Genomic DNA, 19,031 nt, shown 5'->3' on the forward strand with positions numbered 1-19,031 from the left:
ATTTCTTCTTCGTCAAGGAAGCCTCCGCAATGCTCTTAAGGCCCTTCAACTGATTGAATCAGGCCCACCCAGGTTATCTGGGATAATCTCTCTTAAAGTCAGTTGATTATGGACACATCTCTAAAATACAGCAACACCTAGATTATTGTTTGCTTCATTAGCTGGGAACTGCAGTTTAGCCAAGCCAACACATCCGAAGATTATCACATCCGGTTAAAATGATTTAGTTTGTGCTACAAATAGTTGTATTACAAAAATTTAAGAAAGGTTTCAATGAATAGATAAATCACTATGGGTAGCATAGTAGAGAAAGGCTTCATAAAGGAGGTAGATCTTCTGTAGGACCTTACAGAATAGGAAGAATTTGGAAAGACACTGAGGAGCACCTTTCTCCTTCTCATTACAACCAAGCTTGCCTTAGCACTTTTATCCCTCAGAGCAAGATGCTGATTAACATTAGATCTGAGAATTCCCAGAATCATGCATCAGTAGCCAGTGAACCACAGCCTTGGTCATTGGGCCTTTTGGCTACCTGCAAATTAATATCTTTTCCTCTTTTGTCTTTTTACAGTAAATTTTAAAAACAAACTTAGAATGTTGAACAAATCAAATATGTATTTCATATGCATTATGTACTGGGTGTGAATTAGTCTAATTTAGTAATCAAGTACATTTCTTATAACTTCAACATGGGAAGTCGCTACAGAATATTAGTATTACTGCCCTGAGATGTTTTTCTCTAACCAATGGATCGTTTTTGTTAAAAGATGTTAAAGTTAATGGGATTCTTAACTTCTAGCCAAAACTGAGATTAATTTTGCACCTTGTACATTGACTTGCAATTTCAATTCAAGTTTCTTGTTTTCAGTTTTTAATAAAAGTATGAAACCTTCCACTGTTATATCCATTATTTAGAGCTGGATTCTAGTGAAATGCATAATAGGCTTTTAAAACTCCAAGAGGGGAAATGGAGTGGGGGTGGTGTTCCTGGGAAGCCAAGGTTAACTTGTGGAAGCATAAGGAATAAGAACTGTGTTCTGCTCGTCTTTGTTTAAAGGCAGCTGTCTCTGAAACTAAGGGCAACAGTAACTAAGCCTAATTGGATGTGCTTAGAAGGATCCTTTTTTTTTTCCATTTGTGCTTTAAAAAATTTTTTCCACCAAGCTAGTTACAATATGTTGTATAATTCACAGTACATTTTCTCTGATCATAGCAATCACTAATGGACTCATTATTTCAGCAAAGTTCTATTTTGTGCCTAACCATAAAGAAATTTTGTACAGTTTGACTCTGTGGTTTGCTGGGTTCTTTAAAAAAGAAAAAAAAGAATGGTGGGAGAGGGAGAGAAATTTTCCTTCTGTACGTTTTTTAGGACAACTTTGTTTAATATTGAAATTTCTGGCAAGTTCCTCCATGATCGAGAGTGTTTGTTCTGAGGTTATACCTGGATAATAGAAGAATCACTCTCTGTGATATTCTGGTGAACCTTTGTGACTATTATATGAGCACATGCTTTAAAATGGAAGCATTAAAAGATGAGAGAGCCTCTAGATTTTATTACAGTCTCTTAAGCTTTAATTTCTAGAGATAATGATTTGTTGCTTAAAACAACTAGCTTAACATATACTAAATTTGGGGACTTCCCTGGTGGTGCAGTGGTTAAGAATCCATCTGCCAATGCAGGGGACACGGGTTCGATCCCTGGTCTGGGAAGATCCCACATGCCGCAGAGCAACTAAGCCTGTGCGCCACAACTACTGAGCCTGCGCTCCAGAGCCTGCAAACCACAACTACGGAGCCCAGGTGCCACAACTACTGAAGCCTGCGCACCTAGAGCCCATGCTCTGCAGCAAGAGAAGCCACCGCAATGAGAAGCCCGCGCACCGCAACGAAGAGTAGCCCCTGCTCGCCGCAACTAGAGAAAGCCCGCACACAGCAATGAAGACCCAATGCAACCAAAAATAAAAATAAATAAATAAAATAAAATTTATTAAAAATATATATATACTAAATTTAAGATATTTAGAACCATGTTTCCAATTAGATAGCAGTACATAACTAATGGTTTCACTTAGCTATTATTTGCTCAGGATCAATTATTACTTGACTCTAGAGGTTCATTTTGTGCTGTTATCCTATATTTTTAAAATACACGGAACCAGTTCACTTGGAACATACTGCTTTTAAAGTGCAAGCTTAACGTTTTCCTTTTAAAAATATGGTCTTCCTTTATGCCAACTTGAGTTAGGTTACCAATTTCTTCTTCGCAGACTTACAGAAAAATATTTACTGAACAAATTTATTTCAAATCTTAACAGACATAAGCCCTATTCCAAGGATAATCTTACTGGTTAAATTATAGTAGCATTCCTGGTGGCCTTCACGTGCTGGGCTGCACTGTCTCATGTCACGTTCACCATGATGCTGAGGCAGGTGGCATCACTGTTACCATGAACATCGTTCCTGAGAAGCACTAAAGAGACTAGGGGTTAAAGCCAGCTTAGAAGAAACAAGCCAGCAGTAAAACACCATGTGATTTTAGTTATGTGCTTACTAGCACTGTGCTGGAACCTGGAGTTACAGAGATAAGGCATGTTCCCGCCCTGAGGACGCTTAAAGACTAGGAGAGGACATGAAAAAATAAACAAGAAGTACATAATTGAGACTGGGAGTAGTGTTGTTAGATTTAGGGGGGAAAAAAACCAAACAGGATACCCAGTTAAATTTGAATTTAAAATAATGAGTGTTTTTTAGTATATGTCCCAAAGATTACCAATAAACAATGAATAATTTTTAGTATATATCCCATGCAATGTATTTTTTTATTGAGCCATCCTGAGAAGGTTCCAGAAGACTTTCTGGAAGAGGTTGTATCTGGACTGAATTTTGAGCAGTGCAGGCAGAAAGAAGCATGTGCAAAACTACAAAGATATGAAAGAATGCTACATTCCAGAAACAGCGTGGCTAGAGCAGAGTACATGAGGGGCAGTTTATAGAGGTCAAGTTAGCAGAGTCAAATTCAAAAAACAGGGGCTTCCCTGGTGGCACAGTGGTTGAAAGTCCACCTGCTGATGCAGGGGACACGGGTTCGTGCCCCGGTCCGGGAAGATCCCACATGCCGCGGAGTGGCTAGGCCCGTGAGCCATGGCCGTTGAGCCTGCGCGTCTGGAGCCTGTGCTCCGCAACGGGAGAGGCCACAAGAGTGAGAGGCCCGCGTACCGCAAAAAAAAAAAAAAAAAAAAATTCAAAAAACCATTCATGTTGTATTAAGGGTAGTAGAGAATCAATAGAAGTTTTTAAACAGGGAGTGAGTGATCAGATTTACGTTTCAGACGAATTTCACTGGTTGTAGTAGAGGGTGAATTGGATAGGAGACTATCACACGCAGGGAGACCAGTTTTATGGTGGTTGTTGTAATCCAGGCACAAAGCAGTGAGAGCTTAAACCACGGCACTGGCAGAGGGAATAGAGGAAGAAATAGCTTCAAAGGATATTAAGGAAATGATTTGATTGTCAGCACATGGTGACCAGCTGAATGTGGGAGGATGAGGAGGAAGGAGGCGGTTAAGACAACTCACTGCTCCCTCCCTTGGATGCCTGAGTGGATGATGGCACCTTTCAATGAGGTAGGGAATAAAGGAGAACAACCCTTGGGGGAGAGGAAGGCGGGAGATGGTGAGTTCAGTTTGGGGAAGGTTGAGTGTGAAGTACTTGTAAGTTATCCAGATGGAGACAGGAGATGTCCAGGAAGCATTTAGATATTTAACTCAGCAGAAAGGCCTGTGTAAGGACAGAGGTTTGTTAGAGCCATGGAAATAAATGTTACCCATGATGACATACAGAGAACCCAAAGAAAGTAGAACAAAACCCTGGAAAACAATATTTATGATTATGAGAAAGGAAGAGAATGACTCCGCAGAAAGACTCAGAACAAGTGGCCAGAGAAGTAGGAGAAAAACATGGGGACAGAAGCCATTAGAAAAGTGGTCAACAAGGACGAATGCTGAAGAGAGGTTAAATAATGTAAGAACTGAAATTTGCAATTCAGAGTTCATTGTCAAAAGTGTTATAAGCACTACCAAATGTCAAATAGATAGCTAGTGGGAAGCAGCCACATAGCACAGGGAGATCAGCTCAGTGCTTTGTGAGCGCCTAGAGGGGTGGGATAGGGAGGGTGGGAGGGAGACGCAAGAGGGAGGGGATATGGGGATTATGTATATGTATAGCTGACTCACTTTGTTATAAAGTGGAAACTAACACACCATTGTAAAGCAATTATAATCCAATAAAGATGTTTAAAAAAAAGTGTTATAAGTATTTTCAAAGTGTAGTACGGTCCAAAGCCAAAATATGTTGGATTAAGTTTGAATGGCAGGAAATAAGTGTTGACATTGAGTTTTGACTACTGTTTCTAGAAACTGTGCTGGGAAATCTGTTGTTTGGGTTTGGTTTGGTTTGGTTTGAATTTTTTTAAATTGTGATAACATCCACATAACACCCTCTTAACCATGTTTGTTTCTCAGTTTGTTATTACTTTTAGTCCCCACTCTATTGAAATATAATCAACAAATAAAATTGTAAGATATTTAAAGTATGTGGTGATTTGACATACATATATATACACTATGAAAGGATCCCTCCCTCTAGTTAATTAACACGTCCATTACCTAGCATACTTCCTTTTTTGGTGTGTGAGAACAATTAAGTTCTACTCTCTTAGCAAATTTCAGTTATACAATACAGTGTTATCAGCTATAGTCACCATGTTATGACACGTTAGAGCCTTAGACCTTATTCATTTTATAAATGAAAGTTTGTACCCTTTACTATCCTCTCCTTATTTCCCCCACCCTCTCAGCCCCTGGCAACTACTTTCCTACTCTCTGTTTCTCTGATCTTTTTTTTTTTCAAATGCCACTTATGAGTGATACCGTGCAGTATTTGTCTTTCTCTCTCTGGCTTACTTCACTTAGCATAATACCCTCCAGGTTCATTCATGTCATTGCAAATGACAGGCTGAATAATATTTCATTGTGTCTATATACCACATTTTCTTTATCCATTCATCTGTCCACAAACACTTAAGTTGTTTCTATAACCTTGGCTATTGTGAATAATACTGCAATGAACAAGGAAGTACAGCTATCTCTTTGAAATAATTATTTTGTTTCCTTTGGATATATACCCAGACGTGAGGTTGCTGGATCGCATAATAGTACTATTTTTTTAATATATAAATTTACTTATTAGAGACTGCATTGGGTCTTCGTTGCTGCACACGGGCGTTCTCTAGTTGCCGCAAGCAGGGGCTACTCTTTATCGTGGTGCGCCCGGGCTTCTCATTGTGGTGGCTTATCTTGTTGCGGAGCATGGCCTCTAGGCATGCGGGCTTCAGTAGTTGGGGCTTGTGGACTCTAGAGCGCAGGCTCAGTAGTCGTGGCACACGGGCTTAGTTGCTCCACGGCATGTGGGATCTTCCCAGACCAGGGATCAAACCCGTGTTCCGTGTATTGGCAGGCGGATTCTTAACCACTGTGCCACCAGGGAAGTCCCAGTAGTACTATTTTTAATTTCTTGAGGAACAGCAATACTATTTTCCATAGATCATCTTAACCATTTTTAATTGTACAGTTCAGTAGTGTTAGGTATATTCACATTGCTTTGCAGCCAGTCTCCATAACTTTTTCATCTTGCGAAACGGAAACTCTATACCCCTTAAACAACTTCCCATTTTCCCTTCCCCCAAGCCCCTAGCAACTACCTTCTATTTCTATGAGTCTGACTACTTAAAGATCTCACATAAGTGGAATCACACAGTATAGTTACACTTGAACAACATGGATTTGAACTGCATGGGTCAATTTATGGTGGATTTTTTTTCACTAAATATGTACTACAGTATTATACGTACCACAGTTGGTTGAATCTGCGGATGCAGAACCATGGATACAGAGGGCTGAATATAAAGTTATACACAGATTTTCTGCTGGGGAGGAGATTGGTGCCCCTAACCCCCATGTTGTTCAGGGGTCAACTGTGTTTGTCTTTTTGTTGACAGTTTTATTTCACTTAGCGTAATATCCTGAAGATTCATCCATATTGTAGCATGTGTCAGAATTTTCTTCCTTTTTAAGGCTGAATAATATTCCGTTGTATGTATATAACCACATTTTGTTTATCCATCCATCCATCCACGGATTCTTGGGCTGCCTCCACCTTTTGGCTGGGAAATTGTTTTAAACTGACCTAATCCAGTTTGGTCATGCACACTTACATAGATTCTGTTTTGAAAGATAATGGTAGCCACAGAAAATGTTTGATATAGGTGCATTAACTACTCCCTCACAACCTTTTTACTAGGTCATAATGAAAATGATTTCTACTATACACATAGGCATTTATTCAGCACATATTTATTTATAAGCAGTCACAAAACATTTCATATAATCAGTCTGTAAACTCATTAAAGTTCTAACTCTGGCCTTTTAGTGTTCCATCAACTTTCATGAAAGATTTCAGAGGCAGCTCCTGTTACCCTTACAATTAGCATCAGGCAACTAGAAATTCTGAACCAGTGATTCTCAAAATGTGGTCTCTTGGACCAGCAGCACAGTACTGTGCACGGATCTGTGCTGAAACTCCCTGAAGTTGAGAACCTCTGCTGTAAAACGATTAGCTCTGGGTACCTCCCTAAAGATAAAGGTATGGCTTCAACTGGTTCTTATACCCTCTTTGTGAAAGAGTAGGAATGTCTCTTATTTTAGCCAATCCATATCTCTTAATTTCACCAATGATAGTTCATTTCTAACTTAACCATGCTATTTAACTAGCCACAAATTTCACCAGTTAAAATTCTAATTTGCTAGTTAACAAAATCTCAGAGATGGATCAGTCCTTATCAAGATATGGATAATATTGTAGAAGCCCTTACAGCAGCTACCTCTGGAGCATGGGCTTCCTGACTACCTTATTAGAATGCTAGCCAAGCACCTGTGCATTCCTGATTGGGACATTAGAGGCACCTGGACTATAAACAAACACACAAGTAGCACACTGTATATGCTGAAAATAAAATACAGACATTATAACAGAAGGGAACAAAAGAGAGAGGGTTCGTGTGTGCGTGTGTGTATGTGTGAAGAGAGAGAGGAAAAGAGACTGAGTGTGATGAGCACCGTTAATGGCCGAGAGAAAGAAGTTAGGAGAGAAGGGAAGAATGAGAGGTTGAAGATACAGTGAGAGTGCAGAGAATGGTGAAGTTGATTTAAAATAGATGATGTAGGGAATGGGTGAAGGTGCTGACTAGAGACTTGGAGAATTTTCAGGAATTAAGAACCCGACTATTGGGCTTCCCTGGTGGCGCAGTGGTTGAGAGTCCGCCTGCCGATGCTAGGGGACACGGGTTCGTGCCCCGGTCCGGGAGGATCCCGCATGCCGCGGAGCGGCTGGGCCCGTGAGCCATGGCCGCTGAGCCTGCGCGTCCGGAGCCTGTGCTCCGCAACGGGAGAAGCCACAACAGTGAGAGGCCCGCGTACCAAAAAAAAAAAGAACCCAACTATTGTGTTTCCTCCTAAATAAGGAGAAATTGATAAGATTGTCTGAAATACATTTTTAGAACGTGGATCTTAGAAAATTATTTAAAACCTGCTACTATACATCTGTTCATTGTTATCGCCCCTTGTGGTACAGTTGCCATAGTTGATGAAATTATTCCTTCAGCGTAAATGGGTTTTGTAAAATGTAGCTGAAGAGTGCCATCTTCTGGTACTATGAGGTATGTACAAGCAAAGGGGGTTGTGTGGTAGAATCATAGTGAAATAAAGCCTTTGATGTTTTGCGCTGAGTATTGTAAAGTTGAACATTCTTTATAGTTTCTGTGTCTTTTTAGTTAGAATATCAGATTACTGACAGTGATTATAGTTTGTGTGTATGGCAGAGCCTAAAAACAAGACAAAACAAAAACAAAACAGTATGTGGCCAGCCATCCTTTTCATAAAAGCATGTGGGAAATTTGCTTTTGGTTTGTGATAGAAGCCGCAAGTTGAAGAGCCTGTTCTTTGTGACTACCTCTTTGATGCAGGCTTGGCTTGGCGCCTTTGCTCAAAACAGGAATCTGATTCTTGTAGCTGAATACCAGACTTGTCTTCACTGTTTCACAGCTTGCTAATAAGATACTGGTTTGTCCCTTTTTTTTAAAAATGTTTTAAATATTATGGAAAAGCATTCATTTTATCCTCAATGAGGTTTTAAAATCAAAACCTCTATGTTCTTTATGGTGGTTATTTAATAAACATTTATTAGACGCTTAAATATCAACCTCTGTGCTATGTGCTAAAGGGAAGCGGAGATTCAGAGATGACTAAGACCATGTCTGTGCCTTCAAATCATCTTACTTTGTATTAGGGAAGATAATGTGAACGTAAATGATGTTAGATTTGGGAATACAAGAAAAGAAGGGAGGAGAATATTGGCTCAGGAAGGAAATAATACAGCCTCAGGATTATTCACTGGAAGACAGGTGTGGTAGAAAGGGCCATGTTTAAATCTTGACCTTGGGCAGAGTTGCAGATAGAATGTGCTTTAGGATGCAGGAGCCAAAGATCAGGACAGTTAAAGTGGATAGCTCTATTAGTCCTATTCCAGGAGTTGTTCATAATAGCATGCCCTATTTCTGGATAAAAACCCAGACTACACTTCATTTATTCATCCATCCAGCAAGTGCTTTTTATATGATTTGAGTATATGCAAAATCCCAAGGAAACAAATGTGAAAGTCCTGACCCCACTTTGAGTTGCTTGTACAAAGGGAATGAGTGTGATCAGGGCCCCTAAGCAGGAGCACTGGGGACAGGTATCTGACCCCACCACTATTAAACCTGCTCTGCATGTTGCTCTCCAAGATGAGTAATCCTGGTTCTTTTACTTCAGTGGTTAAAAGCACAGGCTCTGGAGGCAGACTATCTGGGTTCAGCCAGCACCACCACTAACCTGCTCTGCAAGTTTCTTAACCTCATGACCTCTCTTGCCTCAGTTTCTTTAACAATAAAATGGAAATAATGATAATACCTCTTTCATAGGGTGGTTGTGAGGATCAAAGAGAAATACATAAAAAGTTCTTAGAACAATGTTGACATATAGGAAACAATATAACAAACACCTGTGTGCCTACTATCTTCATAACAGACCTTAACCTTTTGCCATATTTGCTTCATTTTTTAAAAAAATTTATTTTATTTATTTATTTTTGGCTGAGCTAGGTCTTCGTTGCTGCGCGCGGGCTTTCTCTAGTTGCCGCGAGCAGGGGCTACTCTTCATTGCGGTGCGCGGGCTTATCATTGCGGTGGCTTCTCTTGTGGCAGAGCGCAGGCTCAGTAGTTGTGGCACACGGGCTTAGTTGCTCTGCGGCATGTGGGATCTTCCCCGACCAAGGCTCGAACCCGTGTCTCCTGCATTGGCAGGCGGATTCTTAACCAGTGTGCCACCAGGGAAGCCCCTACTTCATTTTTAAAAAGAAAAAACACGGCAGTGCAGTTAAGCTCTGTTTACCCTCCCTGGTATTCTCCTTCCTCCTCCCCAGTGATAAACACCATCTTGAATTTGGTGTGAGTTCTTACCATCATGTTTTCATACTTTCACTAATTGTTTATGGGTACATAAACAATATATAGTATTGCTTTGCATGTTTCTAAACTTTAATAAATGACACTAAACTGCACATACCAATCTGCAACATTTTCCACTTGATATTATGTTTTCAACATTTTTCTGTGTTGGTATGCATAGGCTGAGTTCTTTCATTTTAATTACTGTATAGTATTGCATTGTATGAAGATACCACAATTTACTCAGCCATTCTCCTGGTGATGGACATTTATGTTATTAATCATTTTCCACTCTTACAAACAGCACTGCATCCTGGATGGCACCTTGAAGTCCTCCTAGACTATACCTTGACCTGATATTTTTAGAGGGAAAGATTTTTTGTTACTGATTAATTTTTTTTAATGTTTATTAGTCTTAGATTTTCTATTCTGGTATCACTTTTTATTATTGTTTTAGACGTATTGCTCATTTTAAATGCATTGCCAGAGTTGTTTACATTATTCACTAGCACTACCCTTTCTATCCTGATAATCTTTATTTGTGCATCCTCAGTTTCTCAGTGATCAGTCTTGCTAAAGGTTTATCTCTTTTGTTAAAGTTTTCAAAGAACTAGCTTTTGGCATTGCTGATCTTTTTTTTTTCCCATTAATTTTTTTTTAAATTAATTTATTTATTTAATTATTTTTGGCTGCGTTGGTTTTTGTTGCTGCCTGTGGGCTTTCTCTAGTTGCGGTGAGCGGTGGCTACTCTTCATTGGGGTGCACGGGCTTCTCATTGTGGTGGCTTCTCATTGTGGTGGCTTCTCTTGTTGCAAAGCATGGGCTCTAGGCACGCAGGCTTCAGTAGTTGTGGTGCACGGGCTTAGCTGTGGCATGTGGGATCTTCCCGAACCAGGGATTGAACCCGTGTCCCCTGCATTGGCAGGCGGATTCTTAACCACTGTGCCACCAGGGAAGTCCCTCCCGTTAATTTCTGCTGTTTCATCTCTTCCTACTCCTCCCCTCTCCCCCTCACTCTCCCCCTCCTCCTCCTTCTTCTTCTGGGGGTTGGTTTATTCTCTTATTGTTATTATTGTGATTTTTAAAAACATCTTTTGTTGAATGTTTACTATTTATTTCAGTCTTTTATTTTTTCATCATTGCATTTAAAGCTGTAAATTTTCCTCTAAGAACTGCTTTAGCCGTATCCCACATGTTTTCATATGTATACCTTTGTTGTTGTTCAGTTCTAAATATTCTGCATATCCCTTGTGACTTCTCCTTTAACCCAGAAGTTATTTAGAGATGTGCTGTTTTGTTTCCAAACATGTCTGTGTCTATTTTTACATTATTTTTTGTTGTTGATTTCTTATTTATTTGTTGTCAGCAAATTGGTCTATGTTATCTAAAATCCTTAGAAACCCTAAACTATACCTGCAGGAGGTTTCACTTCTGAGTGAGGCCCAAGAAGTCCCACCACCTTTGCCTCAGTGAAGAAACATGCCAGTGAAATCGCTGACCACCTGATACGAAACAGATGGTTCTGCATTTCCTAAAAATCCCCAGAGGTTGACCTGGGCAAGAAAGTATTGAGCATCTCCCCGTGTAGTCCCTCACAAACTTGAGTCCAGGAACTAAATTTCTCTGCTCCTCCTATGAAGATGAAACCTAATATTCTTGGTTACAACCCAGACTAAAGGAGAACGGTGGCATGGTCAAGGGCTCACCCAGGAGCTTCTGCTAGTGATAGCTGAAGGGCAACATAGGTATTGGTATTTAACTCTACACGTGGGCAGGACTCTCGATCTTATCTGGGCTATCCTTATCCTCAGAGCAAACTGTGGCAAGTGTTGGAAGGGGGACCCGGTGGGCAGGTCTGAGGAGCCTGTGCTGGCCTTTCCAAGTATTGAATAATTACCAGAGCCCACTGTGCTTTGGTTATTTGCTTGGGATCATGAAAAATTTATGCCCCCAAAGTGAAGGGCTCAAGAAATTATCCTCAGCCCCTATCCCACACAAGAGGAAGCCCAATCATTGGAAGCCCAGTCATTGCAACCCTCTAATAGGTTGCATTGTCCCAAGAGCCAGAAGTGGGCAAGATTGATCTATGAGCAGCATAATGTCATCAGACTAAGAGAACCAGACAGACAGGGAAAATTCTGAGAAAGAGCAAACAAAAGGTAATTGCAGAAACCAGAAAAGAACAAGAAGATCTAAAGCAGAGAATTGGAGATGAAGATTAGAGGAATTCTCTCAGTTACAGAAACACAGCCAATGTAATTAAGACTTTGCATTCTTCTCTAGTTTTTTAATTTTATCATTAGTTTTAGCTTTAGTTTCTGATATTTAAAAAAAATTTTTTTAAATAAATGTATTTATTTATTTTTGGCTGCATTGTGTCTTTGTTGCTAAGAGTGGGCTTTCTCTACTTGCGGCGAGTGGGACCTACTCTTTGTTGCAGTGTGCGGGCTTCTCATTGCAGTGGCTTCTCTTGTTGCAGAGTACGGGCTCTAGGTGCATGGGCTTCACTAGTTGTGGCACGTGGGCTCAGTAGTTGTGGCGCACGGGCTTAGTCGCGCCACAGCATGTGGGACCTTCCCGGACCAGGGATCGAACCCGTGTCCCCTGCTTTGGCAGGCGGATTCTTAACCTCTTCGCCACCGGGCAAGTCCCTAAATTGTTTTTATTATTATTTTTTATTTCCCAGTTGCTTAACATTTCATTTTAGGCTCTCTCTTTGACTCAAGAATTAAAAGAATATTTAAAATTATCCAGATAGATTTTTTGTTAATTTCAAATTTTATCATATTGTGATTGGAGCATACTGCTTCTGCCATATCTACTTAGTGGAATGTATGGAGGTTTTGGTGTAATTTTGTAAATGTTCCACGGGCTTTTGAAAAGGTCTGTTTGTTCTCAGGGCAATTAGATCTACCTTATTAGATTATTGAGTTCTTCTGTATCTTTTTTTGTAAACTTTTTTATCTGTCATAGACTAAGAAAAGCGATTTAGGGTCTCCTACTTCTAATGCCTTTCTGTTTATTTCTTTTTCTATTTCTTATAGATTTCACTGAATCAATTTTGATGTTACTTTATTCTTAATAGAAATTCATGACTGTAGTATTGTAATATCTTCATTGTGGATTATATGTTTTAGCATTATAAAGAGCTTTTCTTTTTTGCCTTTTTAATGCTCCCCCCCACACCTCCCAAAATTCAACCTCATCTGGTATAACATTGTGGCTTAACTTTTCTCTTTTCATTTGGCTGGTATACCTGTACCATCTTTTATTTTCAACTTTTTTGACATTGTTTTCTAAAGATATTTTTCTTATAATAGGTAAGCTTATCCCATTGATATTTATAGATATGTCTTAGTTCTGTATCACATTTTATAACCTACTTTGTTTTTAAGGATTCATTTGGTTTGTATCTTTCTCTAGAGGGTGTATATTTCTGTGTTTTACACGTGTTCCTTTTGATAATTTAGGAAGGTTTGTGTTCAGATTTTAGCTCTTCTAGTGGTTAGCCTTATACTATAACTTTTAAAAGTATACTTTATCCTTTATTGCTTTAGACCATATCTACTTATTCCCCACTACAAGCAATGACAAAATTATTATACTTCCATCCATCCCATCTCCTTTACTCCATCTAATTTTAATTATTATTATTATTAGTTCTTCAACTAGTCATCTCTATACTTTTGAATATACTTCTGTCTCTGTTATTTGATTTATAAGATATAAATATTATCTTTTTTATAAATTTATTTATTTATTTTTGGCTGTGTTGGGTCTTCGTTGCTGCACGCAGGCTTTCTCTAGTTGCGGCGAGTGGGGGCTACTCTTCGTTGTGGTGCGCGGGCTTCTCATTGCGGTGGCTTCTCTTGTTGCGGAGCATGGGCTCTACTTGCGCAGGCTTCACTAGTTTTGGCTCCTGGGCTTCAGTAGCTGTGGCTCGTGGGCTCTAGAGCACAGGCTCAGTAGTTGTGGTGCACGAGCTTAGTTGCTCCGCAGCATGTGGGATCTTCCCAGACCAGGGTTCAAACCCGTGTCCCGTGAATTGGCAGGCAGATTCTTAACCACTCTGCCACCAGGGAAGCCCAATATTATCTTTTCACCTTGGATATTAAAGATAAGGAAATCAGGGACTTCCCTGGTGGTCCAGTGGTAAATAATCCACCTTCCAGTGCAGTGGACGCAGGTTCGATCCCTAGTCGAGGAACTAAGATCCCACATGCCACAGGCAACTAAGCCTGCATGCCACAACTACTGAGCTCTTGTGCCTCAACGAGAGAGACCCCGTGCCACAGACTACCGAGCCCATGTGCTCTGGAACCCGCGTGCCACAACTAGAGAGAAGCCGGACACCGCAACTAGAGAGAAACCCGAGCAGACCACGTGCCATGACAAAAAGATCCTGCATGCCTCAACAAAGATTCCATGTGCCTCAACTAAGACCCAACTCAACCAAAAAAAAGGGGGCGGGGGGATAAATAAATAAAATAAACATTTAAAAAATAATAAAGGTAAGGAAATCAACATCCTTTTGCCATCTCTCATCTTCCATCTCTCCTTCTTGGTTCTTGTTAATTTTATTACTTTTACTGGTATAATTTGTAATATTAACATTCTGAACAATATACAGTAGTGATTAAGAGAAGGAGCTCTGGAACCAGACTGCCTAGGTTGGAATCTTGGCTTTATCATTTTGTAGCTTGAGCAAGTTACTTAATAGCTATTTCTGTTTCCTTATTTTTACAATGGCTGTAACAATAGGTTCTACTTCACAGGGCTATTGTCATAATAAAAGTACAGCACTGGAACAGTGCCTGACACATGGTAAGTATCTAGTAACTACCATATACTATATTAACAATTATTATGAAATAGATTTCCACAGTTGTTTTCATCCCAGTCCTACATTTCAACTGGCTTACATGTTCAGTTTCTCTGTTCATCTCTTGGTTGCCTAAAATTCATTCTCTAATAGTTCTTCAAGAGTTGCTAATGGGAATTCTATCTTCTGATCCTTACATGTTCAAAAACATTTAACACCTTTTACCTGTAAGAAAGTTTGGCTATGGAGAATAAAAAGAGCTATTTTGAGCACTTATTGAAATCACAGGTGATCTATCCTCATTAAACCATTATAGCTCATAATAATGCTATAAATCAAGTAGTAGGTACATCCCCTTTTACAAATGAGAAAATTAGGACACAGGCAGGTCACACTTCCTTTCTCAGACTTTGCTGGCATTGCACCACTGTTATCTACCTTTGAATGTGACTATGGAGAAATCTGAGGCCAATCTGATTTATTTCCCCTTAAAAGTGTCTTGATCTTTTTGCCTGGATGTTCAAAGAATTATTTATTTTTGAAGTCCAGTAAAATTCAATGGGATATGTCACAGGGGTCATTCTGTGTCAGTTTCCTTGGGACAGTGTGTATCCTTTCAATCTGTAGATTAAAGACTTCTCTCACTTACATGAAGTTCTCTTGAATTCTACTTTGATTATTTTTTCTTTTCTACGTGTTCTATTCTCCCTCCTGTGGACATGCTGGATATCCTTTGTCTTCTATATCTATAATTTTATCTCAAATTCTTTTTACTTCTTTTTAAATTTCCATTTCATTTTGCTCACTTTTTCAACCTAGCCCTCATAAGTCTTACTATGTTGTTATTTTTGTCTGCCCCCCCTTTTTTTCCCCATTCATAATGTGACTTTAATTTCTTCGATTTTTTTCTTTTTCTTAATTTTTGAGTTCTGCTTGCTTATTTTACATTTACTTCTTTTGTCTCTCATTATGTCTTCTGCTTTGAGACATTATTTTAAACTGTTTCATTAAGTCCTTTGAATTCATAACAGTATGTTTGGTGTGCTTCATGGCAGTATTTTTCTGGAAAATTTCTTTATTTGACATGTCCTTTTCCTATTCCTTTCCTCCTTTTCCTTGTACATCTGCTGTATAGATCTCCTGCTTGTTTTCTTTTGAGTATTACTCATTACTGAATGAAAGGAGTTCTTCAACCACTATTTGCAAGAAGCAACTGGGACAGTGAAATGAGCAAGTGGTGAAACTTCTGTGGCCCAGAGTTTGTGTGGGGGGGGGGGGGGTGGGGGGTGGGGGTAAAAGAGAAAAAAGATGAGATGGATACACTCACACAGATTGGTTTAGCCTGTCTATCTCCCCAGCAACTACAGAGATGCTCATAATATAGTCTCTCCCAATGCTTAGTTTATTTACAGACTGCCTCCAACATAGATAACATTTTTAAGGATTTTATCAATCAGCACTGCCTTGCCCCGCTACTTTACAATGCCAAATAGAGTCCTTGGAAGTTCCCACAGCTTGTGCCCCTTAAACTTTCATTGCAAACGAGAGTGATGGTTCTGTTCCTCTGGTGTACCACCTATTTAGTGCTCTGCCAACTTTGTCTGAGAAGTGAGGTCACAGCAGGTATTTAATCTCAGCATCCTTCTGTACTCTGCTGTAATTTTCACTGTATTTTGCAGGCCATCCTCATTTATTGTGCCTTAGGGTTACACTGGTACCTTATTTTGTCAAAGCGTTTGGATTCCTTTTTTTTTTTTTCGGCTGTGCCACATGGCTTGTAGGATCGTAGTTCCTTGACCAGGGATTGAACCCGGGCCCTCGGCAGTGAGAGCTAAGAGTCCTAACTGCTGCACTGCCAGGGAATTCCCATCTTTTTCTTTTTTGGGGGCAATACTAAAGATGACAAGATGACAGACGTGACTTAATTTTGTTATTTTAAAATATTTTGGTATTTAAAACTTTATTTTTTATTTTAAAATTGAGCCGTTTTTAAAAATTGAATGCCTACCTTCTCACAGAGAGTAGGTACCATACCACCTCAGGCCACGCTAAGTGGGAAAAACAGTTTCAAAATTCTATGCACACCCTTGTCACAACAAGATCTCTCATCATTATATAGCTAGTAAGGAGCAGAGCTTGTATTCAAATCCAAGTCTGTCCCGATCCAAAGCCTGAATTCTTTTCATCATAGGACTTTCTCTTAAAGAATATAGATATCTCTTTATGGTGTCTTTAATATGTTTTTTCTTTTTTAATTTTAATTTTCTTGGTGTATAGTTGATTTACAATGTGTTAGTTTCAGGTGTACAGCAAAGTGATTCAGTTATACATATACATATATTCTTTTTTAGATTGTTTGCTCTTAAAGGTTATCATAGAATATTGAGTAGAGTTCCCTGTGCTATATACAGTATGTCTTTGTTGGTTATCTATCTTATATATAGTAGTGTGTGTGTGTTCATCCCAAGCTCCTGATTTATCCCTCCCCCCTCTGTCCCCTTTGGTAACCATAAGTTTGTTTTTGATATCTGTAAGACTGTTTCTGTTTTATAAATAAGTTCATTTGTATCTTTTTTTTGGATTCCACATGTAAGTGATATCATATGACATTTGTCTTTCTCTTTCTGACTTACTTCACTTAGTATGATAATGTCTAGGTCCATCCATGTTGCTGCAAATGGCATTATTTCATTATTTTTTATGGCTGAGTAATATTCCATTATATATATGTCACATCTTCTTTATTCATTCCTCTGCCGATGGACATTTAGGTTGCTTCCATGTCTTGGATATTGTAAATAGTGCTTCAGTGAACACTGGGGTGCATGTATCTTTTCAGATTATGGTTTTCTCCGGATATGTGCCCAGGAGTGGGATTGCTGGATCGTATGATAATTCTATTTTTAGTTTTTCAAGGAACTTCCATACTGTTCTCCATCGTGGCTGTATCAATTTACATTCCCACCAACAGTGCCAGAGGGTTCCCTTTTCTCCACACCCTCTCCAGCAGTTATTGTTTGTAGATTTTTTTTTTTTTTTTTTTTTTTTTGGTAAGAGGGCCTCTCACTGTTGTGGCCTCTCCCGTTGCGGAGCACAGGCTCCGGATGCGCAGGCTCAGCGGCCATGGCTCACGGGCCCAGCCGCTCCGTGGCATGTGGGATCTTCCCGGACCGGGGCACGAACCCATGTCCCCTGCATCGGCAGGCGGACTCTCAACCACTGCGCCACCAGGGAAGCCCGTTTGTAGATTTTTTGATGTTGGCCATTCTGACTGGTGTGAGGTGATATCTCATTGTAGTTTTGATTTGCGGTTCTCTGATGATTAGTGATGTTGAGCATTCTTTCATGTGTTTGTTGGCAGTCTGTATATCTTCTTTGGAGAAATGTCTATTTAGATCTTCTGCCCATTTTTTGATTGGGTTGTTGTTTTTTTTTGACATAGAGCTGCATGAGCTGTTTGTATATTTTGGAGATTAATCCTTTGTCAATTGCTTAATTTGCAAATATTTTAATATGTTTCTTCTTAAGAACATTTTTCTATTAACTACTTTTCTATTTCCTGGTTTTTAGTGTGACAAGTACAAGACTGGAGTTATTGATGGGCCCGCATGTAATAGCCTTTGTGTCACAGAAACTCTTTACTTTGGAAAATGCTTATCGACCAAGCCCAACAATCAGGTATGGACATTATGAATAAACAGTCCAGATTTATGGTGCTCTCTGATTTTACCTTAAACTAAATTAAAGCATTGTTAAGAGCATTCTTGAACTAGAACTTTAGAACATTTTAAATACTTCAGTTGTGCATGCGTTGATTCACTCATCCAACAGATGTTTATAAATCCCCTATTCCCAGCATGTTCCAGACACTGTTTTAGTTATTAGGAAAATAGTGGTGATTAAGATAGATAAGATAACTTCCCTGTGAGTCACATTATTCCAGAGGGATGGGGAACATAAACAGTTGATAGATAAATAAATAAGCAAGGAAATTACAGAACGTAGTGTGTTTTATATAGGTTGTACACAGGGTGGGTTGACGAAAAATGTAGGGGATGGTGAGGGTAGAAATATGCTTTAGAAGAGGTGAACAGGGAGGACCTTTCTAAGATAAAATTTGAGCTCATACCTGAATGAAGAATTAAACTAGAGGCATGGGCAGAGGACAGGATGAGCTAAATCACAAAAGAAGAACTATAAATAGCTGATAAGCATAATGAAAAAAAAGTTCTACCTCACCTATCATCAAAGAAATATAAATTAAAACAATAGGACACCATTGTGCTAGAAGAAAATACAACAAAACATCAAAACCGGGACTTCTCTGGTGGCGCAGTGGTTAAGAATCCGCCTGCCAATGCAGGGGACACAGGTTCAGTCCCTGGTCCAAGAAGATCCCACGTGCCGTGGAGCAACTAAGCCTGTGCACTACAACTACTGAGCCTGCGCTCTAGAGCCCATGAGCCACAACTACTGAGCCCGCATGCCGCAACTACTGAAGCCCGCGCGCCTAGAGCCTGTGCTCTGCAACAAGAGAAGCCACCACAATGCGAAGCCCGCGCACCACAACGAAGGGTAGCCCCCGCTTGCTGTAACTAAAGAAAGCCC

The 19,031-nt window shown here is 39.6% G+C and overlaps 1 protein-coding gene across 1 annotated transcript in view; it reads left to right on the plus strand.

The window, feature by feature from the left end:
• The window catches only part of DIPK1A (divergent protein kinase domain 1A), a 120,139-nt gene that overhangs the window by 90,961 nt on the left and 10,147 nt on the right, over positions 1–19,031 (plus strand). The window contains exon 3 of the mRNA XM_082834360.1: positions 17,994–18,101. Within this exon, the coding sequence (XP_082690486.1) occupies positions 17,994–18,101 (108 nt within the window). The remainder of the gene's footprint in view (positions 1–17,993; positions 18,102–19,031) is intronic.

Source organism: Leucopleurus acutus, assembly GCF_964270905.1.
Source record: "Leucopleurus acutus genome assembly, chromosome: 2".
Taxonomy (NCBI): domain Eukaryota; kingdom Metazoa; phylum Chordata; class Mammalia; order Artiodactyla; family Delphinidae; genus Leucopleurus; species Leucopleurus acutus.